This window comes from Rhizophagus irregularis, chromosome 9, assembly GCF_026210795.1.
Source record: "Rhizophagus irregularis chromosome 9, complete sequence".
NCBI lineage: Eukaryota > Fungi > Glomeromycota > Glomeromycetes > Glomerales > Glomeraceae > Rhizophagus > Rhizophagus irregularis.
Genome location: NC_089437.1, coordinates 1,720,081 through 1,737,301, shown reverse-complemented (window position 1 = coordinate 1,737,301; position 17,221 = coordinate 1,720,081). Strand labels below are relative to the sequence as shown.

The following is a 17,221-nucleotide window of genomic DNA, read 5'->3' as shown; positions in this document are numbered from 1 at the left end:
AATAAAAAGTAAAATTTTTCTTAATCAGCTACCTTAAAAACAAATCATGAAAAAATAAATTTTGAATTTTTTTCCTAAGAATATCAAAATAAAAATTCAACACAAAGTATGTGAACAAAGAGTACAACATAATATGATTGGTAAAAATGCAGGAAACAGAACATTATACATATAATGAAATGTTTTAAATGCTTTTTTTATGATAAATTAAAAAGATTACATGCATCAAATATTTCGTTATGACTTATAAAGTAAGACAAAAGGAAGTCAGTCAAGTAGGTGATTTATTAAGCAGAAGGAAATCAATTATATTATAAATTTGTGTAATAACATACTATTGGTAATCTTACGCAGCTACGCTACATTGAACAAAGGTACTAATACTAACTCAAGAATAAAAGTATTTCTGTTATTACAATCAATACTTCAACTTACGCTACATATGTAAAATGTTGGTTTATTATCTATAATATACTAAAATTTGTAAACTCATAACATTTAATAATTTACTAAGCATTAGCAAACTTAAAAATAATTTTGTTTCATCGTTGAAATTTCGAAATTACCTTGATATAATAATTATCATTTATCTACATCTTTTTAAAAGATTGACTTATTTAGTGAACAAATAAAATTCTTATCCCAGGTTTATCCATATATTATCTCGGATAAATCTAGGGCTCGACCCATCAGAACTGCGCCTCATGCTATACAACGGTGACGTTCCTGTTACATTGTATTACAAAATTTAGTACAACCATGTGACATCCAAAATTAGGCTTATTTACGAACTAACTCCGATACTCCGTGAAAACTTTCTTTTCCTTCCTAAATTTCCAAAGATGACTTTACTTTATTTAACGGATGATTGTATTTTTTACATTTTACAACAACTTCAAAATGATCGCTCAACTTTATTTAATTGTTTATTAGTTAATCGATTTTGGTGTAAATCAACGATTCCCTTACTTTATGCAAATCCTTTTGTAAATATAACCGAAAAAAATTACTCGATAATTTTGACCTTAATTTTCTGCTTTAATAAAGAAGAAACTTTACACTTAAAGAATGTATTAGATATAAACCAGATTAATAATATTGATTTGGACGAGGAATACAACCCATTATTTGAATATCCAAAATACTTAGAAAAATATAATTATTTTACGATAAATTCCGTAATTAATAGATGTTTACTAAAAAATTGTTTAAATTTACCAACTTCTCATATTAAAATTTTTGATATTACTCCAATATTTCATCGATCAATTTTACGTCAAAGTAGAAATATTAAACAATTAGATATTTTGTTATATTTATTTTATAAAGATAGTTTTAATAACTTTAATGTTCAAAATTTCACTTCAAATTTAACAAGATTAAATTCATTATCATTCAATTTTCATTTGGTGGGCTCTGTTTATAATGAAATTGGACAAGAATTTTTAAGCAATATAGCGAATATTTGTTTAAATTTGAGGAAACTAATAATTAAGCTTCCTCGAACTCCAAGATTTTTATCTCATCATGTCACTTCCAATAATTTAATCAATTCTACTACTTCAGAAAAATTTTGTACAATTATTCAAAATCAAAACAAACTTAAAAAATTTAAGATAATGAATTGTTACTCTTCATTAAATAATATACTTTTATCTTTAGAATTTCAAAAGAATTCCTTAGTTCATGTTGAATTTACAAGCACTAACTTTAATAATGTTAGTTTAAAGAATTTAAAAGGTTTATATAATTTAAAATATTTAAGATTTGAAAATTGTGAAGGTATATTATTAGATCAATGTGAGGTTTTAAATATTACTTCATTTAAGTTAATGAAACTATCACTTAAGCGTAATAATTGGATTGTTGATGTTACATCTTTCATGATCAAATATTTAGGTGCATCATTACAAAGATTATTGGTTGATAATCCAACAATACCTCTTATTGAAAATGTATTAATGTTTTGTTCAAAACTTATTTTTTTAAAAATAAGAATCAATTACCATTTTGATTTATCAGTGTTACCCTTTTTCAAAAATTTAAGAATAAGAATATTAAATATTAATATTACTTCTTATAATCCTAATAATATTAATGAATTTTTTATAAATTTAGCAAATAATATACCTACCAATATTAGTAATATTTCTATTTATATTTATTCTCGTAATTCAAATAAGTTTTTAAGATTTAAGGAATTTTTAGAAAATTGTCATAATGATTTCAAAATAATTAATTTAAATCACATTGTAGAATTAGAATTTCTTAAAATTGTTTTAAAATATATTGAAAGAAGTAACAATAATTTAAAAATTTTTGGTATGTTGGGATTAGATAAAGAATTTAATGATGAGGAATTAAATTTATTGAATCAAATTAAAGATAAAGGGGTTAAAATAGTGGAATATTATAGCTTTTATAATTATTTATGATACTTCATCATGTATTAAGATAATTAAGATTTTTTTGGGATTTATTTTTATTATTTACGTTTTAGAATATTTAGATGATTGTTTATTTTCTTTTACTCATTAAATAGTGATGGTAACCATCATTTATTATTACTTTCTTATTAAATAAATATAAAATGAAAACATTAAAAAAATTTTGATTTTTTTTTGTTCTTTTAAGCGTATAAAATTAAATTATGATTCTTTTATTTTTTTTTTAAAAAAAAACTCCTACATTAATAAGTATTCTATTTTTTTTAAATATTAAATATAAAAGTATTAATAATTATAATTTTTATACTATTAAAATTGGCAATAGTTTCTTCTAAAGATATCTTAATCATACTCCCTTCTCCCCCTAAGTCCATCCGGAAATTATTTTAGACGTAAGAATTCGTAGCCTGCGATGAGGTATAATCCTACATAAGTTTACAAAGTTCACGTAAATTTTCATGAGAAATTTACAAGAACTCACACAAGATTACGCATATTTACACAAATTTACGTAAGTTTACACCCTCGTCAAAGGATTACGCCTAAAAAATTTCAGCTCTATTTGACTTAAAATGTTAAAATTATGTCGTAAAGGTTAAGAAAGTAATAGAAAAATAATTTCATCACAAAAATACCATAATTATGATTTGAGATGCTCATCTTTTATACATACTATTAATAAAGAATCGATACCTGAGTAATTCTATACGTGATGTAGAGTCTCTTTCACTAGTCGAAGTGCTGAAATTACACAATAAAGGATTACGTTATAAGTTATACTTGCTTTCGTAAATAATTTCTACGGCTCCAAAATATCAAAATATCTAATTATTTTCATACCTGTTGAAGAACTTACAGTTAATGATCTTGTGAACAAGATACCAAAATTATGCTGTAGAAATCAATACATAAATACATATTTGAATAAAAAATATATCTATTAGTAAATAAATCTCTTTACCAAATAATTGTTCAAGCTGAAGAATCTTTTGCTTTAAGTTACTAACCTTTTTAAAAAAATGTAAAAAAGGATAACAAAAAAAAGAGATGCAAAATGTGCGAATTTAACAGGTAGACTCATAAGGTTGATGCGCCACTTTCATGGTTCTTTCATTCCTACAAAAATATTTTACAATAAATTTAGCATCTCACTCAGCTTGTAAATCGAAAAAAAATAAACTATAGGTAGTGTCAGTAGAATCAACAAGCTCATTTAGTAAAATTATTTACCTGAAAATAAATTTTTTTTTACATGTAATGTTGGGAATGTGATATTGTTGTTTAATTTCATACAATTGATAAATGGGTTGTATTAAATCTACCAAGATGATTATGTCTGCTAAGTCATTAATATTCTTCCCAATATACTAATCGGCATATGAATACTGTATAACATTAGGCAGTTTTATTATTATCAAATTATCAAACAACTGAAAATAAATGTATGACAAAAAAAATTAAACGGGTGTTACAAAAAAAAAAAAGAATTTAGTGAAAATCGTTACCAAATTACCTGGTTTTATCCGGATGTCAAATTGCAAATCATTCGGCGACTTATAAACCCTATTACAGTTACGTACAACCATGTGACTTCCAAAATTAGGCTTATAATAACTTATTTAGTCACTCCGATACTCCGTGAAAAATTTCTTTTTCTTCCTAAATTTCTAAGATGACCTTGCCTTATTTACCAGATGATTGTATTTATCACATTTTACATCACCTTCAAAATGATCGGTCAACTTTATTTAATTGTTTATTAGTTAATCGATTTTGGTGTAAATCAACGATTCCCTTACTTTATGCAAATCCTTTTGTAAATATAACCGAAAAAAATTACTCGATTATCTTTACCCTAATTTCTTGCTTTAATAAAGAAGAAACTTTACAATTAAAGAATCAACTAGAACCAAACCAGATTGATAATATTAATTTGGATGAAGAATACAAGCCATTATTTGAATATCCAAAATATATGGAAAAATATAATTATTTTATAATAAATTCCGTAATTAATAGTTGTTTTGTAAGATATTTTTCAAATTTATCAACTTCTCATAATAAAATTTATTATATTATTCCAATATTTCATCAATCAATTTTACGTCAAAGTAAAAACATTAAACAATTAGATATTTCGTTATATTTATTTTATAGAAAATGGTTTAAAAACTTTAATGTTCAAAATTTCACTTCAAATTTAACAAGATTAAATTCATTATCATTAAATTTTTATTTAAATGGTACTGTTAATAATAAAATCGAGCAAGAATTTTTAAGCAATATAGCGAATATTTGTTTAAATTTGCGAGAATTAATAATCAAACTTCCTCAAATTCAAAGATATGTCACTTCAAATAATTTGATCAATTCTACTACTCTAAAAAAACTTTATACAATCATTCAAGAGCAAAACAAATTAAAAATATTTAAGATAAGGAATTGTTATTCTTTATTAAATAATATTCTTTTATCTTTAGAATTTCAAAAGAGTTCTTTGGTTCAACTTGAATTTACAAACACTAACTTTAGTAATGTTAGTTTAAAAAATTTTAGAAATCTATATAATTTAAAATATTTAAGATTTGAAAAATGTGAAGGTATATTATTGGATCAATGTGAGGTTTTAAATATTGTTTCATTTAAGCTAACAAAGTTATCACTTAAGCGCAATAATTGGGGTGTAGACGTTACATCTTTAATGATAAAATATTTAGGTACATCATTACAAAGCTTATTGGTTGATAATCCAACAATACCTCTTATTGAAAATATGTTGATATTTTGTTCAAATCTTATTTTTTTTAAAATAAGAATTTATTACCATCTTGATTTAACAGTATTACCTTTTTTTAAAGATTTAAATAGTATAAGAATATTAAGTATTAATGTTATTTCTTATAATTCTGAATTTTTTATAAATTTAGCAAATAATATTCCTATCAATATTAGTGAAATTTCTATTTATATTTATTTTCGTAATTCCAATAAGTTTTTAAGATTCAAGGAATTTTTAGAAAATTGTCATAATGGTTTCAAAATAATTAATTTAAATCATATTATTGAATTGGAATTTCTTAAAATTGTTTTAAATTATATTGAAAGAAGTAACGGTACTTTAAAAATTTTTGGTATGTTGGGATTGGACAAAGAATTAAATGATGAGGAATTAAAATTATTGAATCAAATTAAAGATAAAGGGGTTAAAATAGTAGATTCTTATAGCTTTCATAGTTACTATTAATAATACTGTATGTATTAATTAATTGTGTTTCTTTGGATATATTTAATTTATTTACAATTTTTTTTTTTTATTTCATTTTACTTTCTTAAATAATGATATTACCATCATTCATTATTATCTTTATATTGATTATTAAAATGGAATTTATTTATTTATTTATTTTTTTTTGGTTTTTTTTAAATGCATAAAATTAAATCATTGTAATTTGTTTATTTTTTTTAAAAAAAAAATCCTATATCAAAAGATATGTTATTTTTTTTAAAAAATGTGGAAGTTCATGAATACAGAAGTGTTAATAATTTTTATACTATTAAAATTGATAATAGTTTTTTACGATATCTTAATCTTCTCTTCTCAGTTCGACCAAAGTGTTGAAATTACGTTATAAAGAGGAAGACGACAATCAACAATATCACAAAAACACCATAGTTTTGAGTTGATAAATATTAAAATTGCTCGTATCATATCTTAGTAATTCTATTCTACTTTCAACGGTAAATTACCTTTTTTTTGAAATGGAGTTTATAGGTTCTGGGCTTTGATTTTTAGGTGGTAGCGGGTGGCAAGTTTTAAATAAAACTTTTTAAAATTGCTTTATTGGTTCAGAACTTTTTAAATGTTCCTTCTTTTTTCTGTAGGTTCAATTGATAACCTGATGAGATTGAAAACTTTCATGTATTTTTATAATTCAAATAAATTTGTGTTATTAAATAGATTGATAAAATAATAATATTACATATTTATTAGCATCTTGTTTTGGCAATGAATATTATATGGTTTTAATATCGGTATTGCATCAAAGGGTCCGATGTTCAATGTATTTTTATGGTAAACATCTACTTGCTGATGATTGTGGTATCGTTGTGGTTTTACAGTCTTTATAAAGATTTTAATTAAAGTTTTTTGTTAATAAAAATTTCGATAAATTGAACAGATGCGGATAATAGGGTGCATTGACACGTTAGGCGTATAAAATTTAAACCTTCTTTTAACAAAAAACGAATTTTTTTAAAATATTAATGACTATCAAGGTTATATTTTACTTTTGTTTAATTGAATAGTCATACACTTTATAAATTTCTTTGCGAACGTATGACGTCACAGTCAGATGATTTTCTGGTATCACAACAATTTTGGGCAATGGAAATTATGAAGATCTTTTAATGCGATATGAATATAAATATATAATTGGCGAAAATCATTACGGTACTACATTTATCCGGCTGCCAAACTGCAGACTCACTGCAGATTACAGTATTACAAAGTTTATGTACAACCAATTATCATCCAAAATTAGGTATTTAACGAAACTTGACTCCGATACTCCGAGAAAAAATTTTTTTTTTCCTTCCTCTAAATTTTTTAAATTTTCAATTTTCAAAATGACTCTACCTTATTTAACGGATGATTGTATCCTTTACATTTTACAATCATTTCAAAATAATCGTTCTACTTTATTTAATTGTTTATTAGTCAATCGATTTTGGTGTAAATCAACGATTCCATTGCTTTACGCGAATCCTTTTGCAAATATAACAGAAAAAAACTTATCGATAATCTTGACCTTAATTTTTTGCTTTAACGAAGAAGAAATTTTACAATTAAAGAATCAATTAGAATTAAACCAGATTGATAATATTAATTTGGATGAAGAATATAAACCATTATTTGAATATCCAAAATTTTTGGAAAAATATGATTTTTTTACGGTAAATTCCGTAATTAATAATTCTTTAGAAAGTTATTGTTCAGTTTCTCATGGTAAAATATATTATAGTATTCCAATATTTCATAAATCAATTTTACGACAATGTAGAAATCTTAAACAATTAGATATTTCATCACATGTTTTTGATAAACACTGGTTTAAAAACTTTAATGTTCAAAATTTCAGTTCAAATTTAACAAAATTAGATTTATTAACATTAAGTTTTTATTTAAGAGGAGAAGGAATTGAAAATGAATTTTTAAACAATATATCAAATCTTTGTTTAAATTTGAGAAAATTGATAGTTAAGTTTCCTGAAATTGTAAGAGAGATGATTCCTGATAATTTGTTCAGTGTTACTACTTTTGAAATAGTTTGTACAATTATTCAAGGGCAAAATAGACTTAAAATATTTAAGTTAGAGAATTGTTATTCTTTATTAAATAATATTCTTTTGTCTTTAGAATTTCAAAAGGATTCTTTAGTTAATATTGATTTTACAAATTCTAACTTTAAGGAGGTTAATTTTAATAGTTTTAATAATTTATATAATTTAAAATATTTAAGATTTGAAAAATGTAAAGGTTTAATTCCAGATCAATGTGAAATTTTAAAATTTGCTTCATTTAAGCTCAAGAAATTATTATTTGTAAGCAATACTTGGAACGCTGACGTCACATCATCAATGGTTAAATATTTAGGCGCATCATTACAAAGATTATTAATTGAAAATCCACCTATTGAAAATATATCAATATATTGTTTAAATCTTATTTTTTTAAAAATAACCATTGACGATCATTTTGATTCTTCAGTTGTACCATATTTTAGAAATTTAAGAACAAAAATGTTAAATTTTAATGTTCTTTTTTATGATACTAATTTTTTTCTAAGTTTAGCTAATAGTATACCTATTAATATTAAAGAAATTTCTATTTATATTTATTTTCGTAATCCAAATAAGTTTTTAAGAATTAAGGAATTTTTAGAAAATTGTCATAATAATTTTGAATTGATTAATATAGGTCTTAATCTTGATTTGAAATTACTTAAAGTTGTTTTGGATTATATTGAAAGAAGTAATAATAGTTTGAAAATTTTTGGTATGACGAAATTGGATAAAAAATTAAAACTTGAGGAATCAAAATTATTGAATATAATTAAATCAAAAGGTGTCAAAATAATGGAATTTGATAGTATACATAGTGTTTATAATGTTTGTAAAGGTTAGAAAAAATTATAGAGTTTATAGGGTTGGGTTTATTTAAGGGTGGGTTTATTATTTGGTTTTTTTTTTTACTATTTTTTATTTGTTTATATGTTTATATGTTTATATGTTTTATATGTTTATAAATAAAGCCAACATTTAAATATCAAAAACTGAAATTGTTAGTTGAATATTTTAATATATGTCGCAGTTGATAAAAAAATTTGTGTATTTTTAACGCGTTATTCCAACACGATAATTCGATAGAAAAATCTTACGGCGGATCATCAGCGGCGGCGGCATTTTCGCCGTTTCTTTAATTACAGATTCCACGATAGGGATTGGAAACGATTCAATCAAAAATCGAAACCCGAGAATCGATTTAATCGTTTCTCAGTAATTTTACAAAAAAAAAATATATTTTAAACATTTTCGTGATGCAACGCTTCCGGCGGCACAAAATTTTAGGTGGATTTTAACTAAATACTAAAATAATCTTTATTGAAAAATTTGAAAATTTTTGATTAAAAAGTAAAATGATTTTATTTTTGCACTGAATAAAAACCCTGAAAATTTATTAGCTAAAGTAATTATTATATAAAAGGTCAAAATTTGTTATCATTATAATAAAAAATCTATGTATAAATATGCAGTAAACATTTTTGGCCCGCATTATAGAATTATATTTAATTCTGGCCAAAAGATGATACATCAATAAAAGAAATTTTTTTTAATTAATTAAACATTAGCCACAATTGACTTGATTGGATAATGTTTGATTAAATTCTCAATTGTCTAATTGTCCAATATCCAATTATTATTGGTCAAAAAGCCATCACAATTTGTTGAATTTTTTGTTAATTCTGAGATTTTTTTTCATTGTGGCGTGGTTATAGAAACAGCAAGATTATATTTGCTGCGCCAAAATATAAAAAAATTCGATTTATTGGGATTCGATTTAAATCGATTTTAGTCGAATCGATTCCAATCCCTATTCCACGAAATATATTGATCTATAGATGTTGAGCAAACGTTAGGTGGTTTTTCATTCATTAGATCTTTTCTAAATTTATTGACCGTCTCAACTATCTCATCTTCTTACTCTCATCCATCGGACGCTCGTTCACTTTACTAACTACATCATCTCTCTCTTTCCCTATATTTTTCTTGCCCAAGATCAATTTTATGTACAATGCTTGTGGATCCATAGCGCTTTTCGTATTGTAAATACTGGACACCCACTTGAAATTAAGGCCTTTAGCGTTATTTTTATTTTCAAAATGCGAAGTTAAGTCTTGGAATTTGTTAAAATTTTTATCCTTTTTTCATCTTTGACCTATATCACTTAATCCCGAATACGCCTGTCTCACGCTTTCTATCTCTATCTAATCATCATCAATACAATCTTGACGTACTTCTTCATCTTTTGATACTAACCGAATTGTTGGATTTACCCTCAATGACACGTATTTCCATGCTAACATGATATAAATTCACCTCTAGGTATTAATTAGAAATAATTTTGTGTATATAAATATTATAATTTTTACTCTGGGAGCGTAATCTCTTAACCTATGTTTTCAGTGGGATCTCTAATGGCGTAGTAAAGTCATGGGATAGAATCATACAGTGTTCTTACCATGTTAGTTTTGAATATTTTTTTCGCTCGCATGAATTTTTTTAGATCCTAGTTTTATAATAATTTTTTCCTTATAAATACTTTGCATCATGAATTTTTTCACATACTCAATGGGATGTTCTCGTGATCTTTTTTAGAGATGAATTCGTTTATGATGAAACAAAATATAGTGGATTTAAATTATTTATTTCGCTACTTTTTTTGATCAATAAGAAGATTATTTCGGGTTGCTAACAAAATATGTGTATATAAATCTATATCAAAATAGTTGAAGAAGGATAATACTTATATTTAGTACAAGATAAGATTGAATTGGCTCACAGAAATTCGCTTTTTAAAATTAATTACCAATACGATATGATTAAATTTCATAGTTCTTTGTTTGCGTAATTTTATATAATTTAACGCGATATATTTTATTTATAATTGAAATTATAAGTTATTCATGACACTAGTAAAAATTATCGCGATGTAGCATTAAGTATCTTTATTTATTTTCTTGTGCTAATTTTTTCATCAATATATTTTATCAAGTTTTGACATAATTAAATTTACAGTCAAATATGTAATCACGTAAATATATTAAATTAAAAAAAATTTTGCGAATTATACACTTTATTTTTTAACTTTAAGAAGATAGTACAGTACTCTAATAACTGTATGTATCTTCCGTGTGTTTAGACCTTCATCGTTCGGGTAAAACTTGCTATATATAATAAAGTTACAAGAAATAATTTTTAGGAAAATAGTGAAAATGACTCATTATATTAATTACTGGCAACGGTATAACGACAAGAAGAATATAGATTTGAAAAAATTTATTGTTTTTTTACAATGTACCGTACCGCACTGCCTATAGTATTCCCAAAGTTAGCCCCCACGTTATAAGACCCGGGTATTTTACTAGATATAAAATTTTTACTCTCAATTAGTACCCCACCCCCTAATTCTGGTAACTTTAACTTAATTCTGATTAAAACTATTATGTATCCCCTTCATATAATACCCGGTATCTCACAAAGTACCCACGGGTATCATATAATTTTTAAATCAGGTATTTTGTATAATATCCGGGGTATTATGTGCAGTGCGGTACGGTAGTTTAAATATATAATAATATATGGTAAATGTATATGATATTATAATGATATTGCCTTATAATAAAAATTAACTTAATTCTTATTGATTTGAAATACCTCATAGTCTTCTATATTAAAATTATTTCCAGCATCTCTTATCTTTTTCTCATAATAATTTTGTTGACATATATTATAGTTAAATGTACTAAATGCACTTCCACCTATTAATTCATTATACGATAGTTTGAGATCTTTATCACCAAATGATGGACCATAATTTACATAATAATATAACGCTTTATCTATATTTTTTACGCGACTTAAAAATGGATCTTTGAAATTATCTTTACCTTTAAAAGAAAAAATAAAACTATCTAAAGATCGACTCCAACCACCAGAGGATTTCCATATTGAAGGATTATATCCGCCTAGAATCTCACCAGTTCCTTTAACTTTAATAAATGTAACAGTATTGGATTTATTATCGCATAATTCATGAAATTTATTAGGGTAAAATCCATCCCGACTTCCTCTTAATAATAATTCAAACTTGTATGGTAAATATAACTCTCTCAAATATGAAAATTTATTATTAAAATCTACTTTATCAATCCATCTCGAAATAATCGAAGTAATATTTAGATTAACAATTGTTGTAGCAATGATTCCATCGATTATTATATTTCTAGGAAGTGAAATATTACTATCATTTGGTTCAATATCAGGATCCATATAAGAATTCAACAAATTTTCATAAAATTGTTGTTTGAAAAGTTTCTTATATGGTCGAACTTTATGTAAAAATTCCTTGGGTGATAAACCATAAAATCTAATTAAAGGTAAACAATGTTGTAAAGTATTTTCTAACATTTTAAAATCATCATCTGTCCAAGTATCAGGATCTGAAATGAGATTTTCATTTTGTTTAAGACCCCATTTTAATACATGTTCCCAAACTTCAATTTCCTTCATTTGCAAATCATCTCTTTTAATAAGTGAAATTAAAGAATTTTCAGGTAACGAAGTAAAATCAAGTGATTTAAATATTTTTTCAGGTGATTTAGCCATAAAATCTATACAAAATTGTTGAATTTCCGGCAAATTATTAGATTTAATAGTTGTTCGATGTACAAGTTCAAAATGTTGCTCCATCCACTCAATTTCGTTTTCAATAAAATAGTTTTGTAAATAATTAACTAATTCTTGAAGAAGAAGCTCATCAGCAGCAATTAAAACTTTAAAAATATCTAAAGTGTCACGCTCATTCAACGAAAAGATACCACCATAAAGATAACTATATTGAATATAAGATTGTTATAAATATAATAATTAGCAAAAATAATATTTCTTTTTATATCTTTGGATTTATTAAATTTATTACATATATTACTTTACCTTAAAATAATTTGAAAGATCTCCGGTGAGATATTTGATAACTTAATATGAGCTAAGACATTATTTTTTTTAGGAGCCAAAGCTCGTCGTAAGAAAGGAGAACGATAACATAAGATAATCATATGAGCACGAAATATTTTTACGTTCGGGTCCTCACCAGCCTCAATAGTAACATCATAATACTCATTATCTTCCAATATTTCAATGTAATTTTGGCTTAACTTTGAAAAAAATTGAATAGACATTTTTCTAGTTTCAGCGAAAAAAAAAAATATTAACCACATGATCGACTTAAATCTGCAGATTAAATTTATTCAAATTATTCGTGTTACGTGTTACAAATATTGCCATTTAAAATTACATTTGGTTAGCCGGTTCTCCCCAAATCAGCAGATCTTTAAACAGGAAAATTTCAAGCAACTTGAGTACTTCTTTTTTTATTCCATTTTTTTTAGATATGAACAAGAAATGTTAAGAGAATTGATAAACGTGCGAGACGACAAGCAAAACAACAGGAGAATATTTACTTACCAACAAGATTCATCAAGCATGGGAGATTCTGTGCAGAGACAGATTATACAATTCTTTTAAGTGGACGGCATAATAACGATAATATTTCTCCGATTTACGTTACGCAAAAATATCGGTGTGTGCCGAAGGTTATCAACGCATTTTTGTTTATTTAATGGTGGAAGCTCAACCAAAGATATTGCTCTGATTGTAAGACAGTATGTTGAAGGGCTACTCAAATAATAAAAAAAATATCTAAGACGTCGCGAGTTTATTGTTTTGACTTGACAATTGAAGCTGATCCATTAGCGTTAGGGTCAGGTGAGATACACCATTGGATTTCCTAGCGAAGAATTGCCTGAGTTAATCAAGCCATTAATCGTAAATTAGACAAATTCCTAGTGTTGTTGGTTCGGCGTATAATAATTACACTGTATTTAAAAATTTATTTTGTTTTTGTCACGTACGAAGATTGAATTTATTTTCGTATAGCATAATCTTTAATCGAGATATAGACATTTATTTAACTATGGGACGTAATAGATTATCAAGAAACAATATCTGTAATTGTTAAATTTTGATAAATATGATCATATCCTGGATCATATAATAGTTATTAATAAATCACCAAAGACCCGAAGGCCGTATTTGGCTACAATGGGCTTCTCAATTACTTTGAGGTAAACTCATACCAGTCATATCAGTTATGTACTAAATAACATCCGAGACTCTATTCAATGAATAAAGTCATTTGTGAGTACAATTCTTGAATGTTAAAGAGAACAGTAAAATTATTGATTAATTGCAAACGCTTTATTTTTTTTAAAAAATATAGTAAGAATTTTTTTTACTTGGATCATATGACATGTGGACACATCATTATTCCATATTCCAATGTAACCTCGTGACTCCTAACACATTATTTTTTTCCTAGACACGCTGTTTTTTTGAGGGGGATTATTTTTTCTTGATTTTTTCTTCCACAAGATGCTTCTTAGTCGCGGGCTCTTCGCCTATCCTTTAACAATCCCACTATAACCTCTAAAACCCTTTTTACATTCTTAAGCAATTCCGTATCATCCTTGAGGGCGTCTTCTGTCGGTGAAATTCCCTGCTCGTACAGAAAATACCTTTTGGATAAAATACCAGCCCGTGGCTAAGAAATTGTGAAACAGGTTAGTGATGCATAAAGTGAAAACCATACTCGCTAGTTACCTTTCGGTTTTTCTTCGAGCAAATCATCCAGTTTTGTATAACCGACACGGCCGCCGGCAAGATTACTAATCCTTTGAGAAGACTGACGGCAGTATGAAGGATCGTTGAAATATACTCGCAACGCAAAGCCTTATTATTATCTACGACTGGCCCATATTTTTTATCCTACGATGAATGTCATCCACGCAGGGCTTGAACTCTGCAGAATTTTCTTCTATGTGAGCGAGTTTTTAAGAGTGAGTAGAAAAAAAATAAAAAATTGACATGTTCTTAGGGATGCTCGTTATACTATTACTTCTAATCATGTCATATTTTTCTAACATTTCCTCCAAACTTAGATACGAGGAGGAGGGAAGCTTCGGTTTTTCTTCGAAGAACTTGGCCTCTTTTGCGAGAAGTATTGTCAGATCTAACTTCAAACCACATTCTTTGAAATCTTCTTTGTCATTTCGAGAAAGGAGAGAGCAACAATTTTTTTCATTTCTGAGAATAGCGAAGTCATTCTCGTCGAGCTTGAAATTTTGTCCCTTCAAATAAATGATAAGGCTCTCCGTATCCCAAGTATGGTTCGTGACCAGTAACTGGGTGGTGGAAGCGGACATAGTGAATATTTATATTTTTAGCTTGAACGAATAAAAAATTAGTGGTCTTAGGCAGTTACACTAACACAAGCTGAAGAAAATGAGATAAATGAATAAAACCGGTATAGAGAAAAAAAAAAGTAACGACACAGGGTAGTCGCGATGATAGCGACAATGATTAATTTTACGGCAACATTAAGTTCACCTACATAACGAAAATTAAGGAATCTCGGGAAAAATGAGGATAAGTTATTTCTTAGAAAGGCGGGATTAATTCAAACATTCGATACGTTCATATTTGAGTGATTTGCATTCATTAATAAAGAAATTATCTTTTCTTCGAATTTTTTCTAACGCTAATTTTCTAATAATTTTTGTAGTCTTTATTCAATTTCTTACTGATTACATTTAATGAATATGTAACTGATTCACCTTGTATAGAGTTAGATTCAATAGAGATTAGATTACATGATTACATACAGTATAAGTGGTTTTGCCTGCTTCCGTCTTTGACGGGTTAGTTATGTCTATTTATTTTCTTATGAATATATGTAATTTCGTCTCAAAATGATTTCATTAATAAAAGAAAGTGCACGTTACTAACAAAAAAAAAAAGAAAGAAAGAAGAAAAAAAAGGAGAATGAGGGAGAATAAGAATTTGATTATTTTGATTATGATCGATGATTAATTTGATCGATCGATCATTAAATTTTATATCGGTCGATCAAATTAAAAAAAATTATGGAAATTAAATAAACATCTATTTTCTTTGATTGTCAATTATGTGCAAGTAGTTTCATATTACAATATTATTAGTGTTAAAATTTTCTTTTTTCATCCTGTTTCTTTTGAAAACACGCGAAAAATATTTTATTTGCTTTTAAAAATGGCAAGTGTTTAAGGTTCAAAAAAGCGTGTTAAAGGAAAAGAAACTTCACATCCATCTAAAAAACATTGATCTACCACGTAAGCAGAAGAATAAGAAGAACCACAATAAATTTGTAATACTGGAAAAACAAGTTTTGTTGGGAAATTTTTTCAAGCTAAGACTTACGGTCGTGTTTATTGCAGATACAAATATATATGATACTGATAATGAATATGGGTATAGTTGTATTTACAAAACCCAAAGCAGTCAAGCTCAGTGGAGTAAATGATGCAGTACCAGAGGTGGTTATGGTACCTGCCAACTCTAATTATCGAAGGAAAAAAAAATGGATAAATTCTTGGACGAGGCACATAAGAAAAGTGTTAGTGATGGGATAAGGCGATGCAATAAGAAGAAGAGACTTAGCAAAGCAGAGCAAGCTTAGAAGCCATGGCAAAAAGAGTTGATAGCAGAGTTTTGTTCTACCATTCATGTAAGGACTAAGGAGAGAGAGATTGAACAGAAAAAAGTGCTCAATGGATATAGAACATGTACTAACAGAAGATCAATTGGAATAATGTTCTCATCCTTTGGGCAATTGCGTGGAGTTAATTCCGTGGGAAGCGATGCGTAGAGAACCAAATTCCAGCCAGAAAGATATCATTTTGTAACTGCGAACTCATTATTCCCAGGAACAATCGACCGTGATTCTAAAAATGGAGTCTCATCAATTAGCAACAATTCATCAACATTAGTTGAGACGTTTAAAAATGTATCTGATCGATTTGTTGTTTGTTGAAGTATATGGATTCAATCATATAATCGTTATAGGTGAGGTCGAATTTGGCTACGGGCGCATTTTTAAATGGGATGATGAAAGCATGATGTTATGGCCACGTGGTGGATCGGATGATTTGTAAAGGACGGAATCGTATACGAATATATTAGGAGGCCTCTTCGTATGGAGTTTCTAGAATTATTTCCTCCCACTACAAAAAAGGAACAAAAAGAGACCTGAAGAAGCAATAGTTAAAAGTGGTGATTAAAAGAACATGTTACAATATCAATTAATAATTAGCTTACAAAGCTTTAATTTTATTCAAAGTTTTAATTTTATTCTGCGAAATGCTCATAATAGTTTATTATGTATTTTAATTATGTCAAGCTAGCTTTATTTCTTTAAAAAAAAATGTATATACAAATCCAAATGTATTGAAATAAAACTATGGAATTAATTATAATCAATATCCAGTAAAACTGGTTTTTTTTCTATGCCTTTGGAAAAATGTATGATCATATTATGGTACTATTTCATGTCATATTACTTG

The 17,221-nt window shown here is 26.5% G+C and overlaps 4 protein-coding genes across 4 annotated transcripts; 3 read left to right on the top strand and 1 right to left on the bottom strand.

Moving 5' to 3' along the window:
• Positions 1-842: 842 nt before the first annotated feature.
• On the top strand, positions 843-2,435 carry OCT59_029417 (uncharacterized protein; the record flags this gene model as incomplete). The annotated part of the gene is made up of 1 exon (XM_025326259.1): positions 843-2,435. One exon carries the CDS (start codon positions 843-845, stop codon positions 2,433-2,435), a length of 1,593 nt encoding a protein of 530 aa, XP_025176886.1.
• Positions 2,436-4,119: 1,684 nt separating this feature from the next.
• On the top strand, positions 4,120-5,849 carry OCT59_029416 (uncharacterized protein; the record flags this gene model as incomplete). The annotated part of the gene is made up of 1 exon (XM_025332111.2): positions 4,120-5,849. The coding sequence occupies one exon, from the start codon at positions 4,120-4,122 to the stop codon at positions 5,689-5,691; it is 1,572 nt and encodes a 523-aa protein (XP_025176885.1). The 3' UTR covers positions 5,692-5,849.
• Positions 5,850-7,073: 1,224 nt separating this feature from the next.
• Positions 7,074-8,630, top strand: OCT59_029415 (uncharacterized protein; the record flags this gene model as incomplete). Its single annotated transcript, XM_025326258.1, has 1 exon — positions 7,074-8,630. One exon carries the CDS (start codon positions 7,074-7,076, stop codon positions 8,628-8,630), a length of 1,557 nt encoding a protein of 518 aa, XP_025176884.1.
• Positions 8,631-11,395: 2,765 nt separating this feature from the next.
• On the bottom strand, positions 11,396-13,001 carry OCT59_029414 (uncharacterized protein). The gene is made up of 2 exons (XM_066143806.1): positions 12,720-13,001; positions 11,396-12,618 (listed from the first exon to the last, which is right to left on the bottom strand). The coding sequence occupies exons 1-2, from the start codon at positions 12,962-12,964 to the stop codon at positions 11,418-11,420; spliced, it is 1,446 nt and encodes a 481-aa protein (XP_065994686.1). The 5' UTR covers positions 12,965-13,001; the 3' UTR covers positions 11,396-11,417.
• Positions 13,002-17,221: the final 4,220 nt, after the last annotated feature.

Coding starts and splice junctions, on each gene's coding strand:
- OCT59_029414 (XM_066143806.1), bottom strand. CDS start 12,964: ATGTCTATTCAATTTTTTTCAAAGTTAAGCCAAAATTACATTGAAATA. Junction 12,619..12,719: donor ATCTTTCAAATTATTTTAAG/GTAAAGTAATAT, acceptor TATTCAATATAG/TTATCTTTATGGTGGTATCT.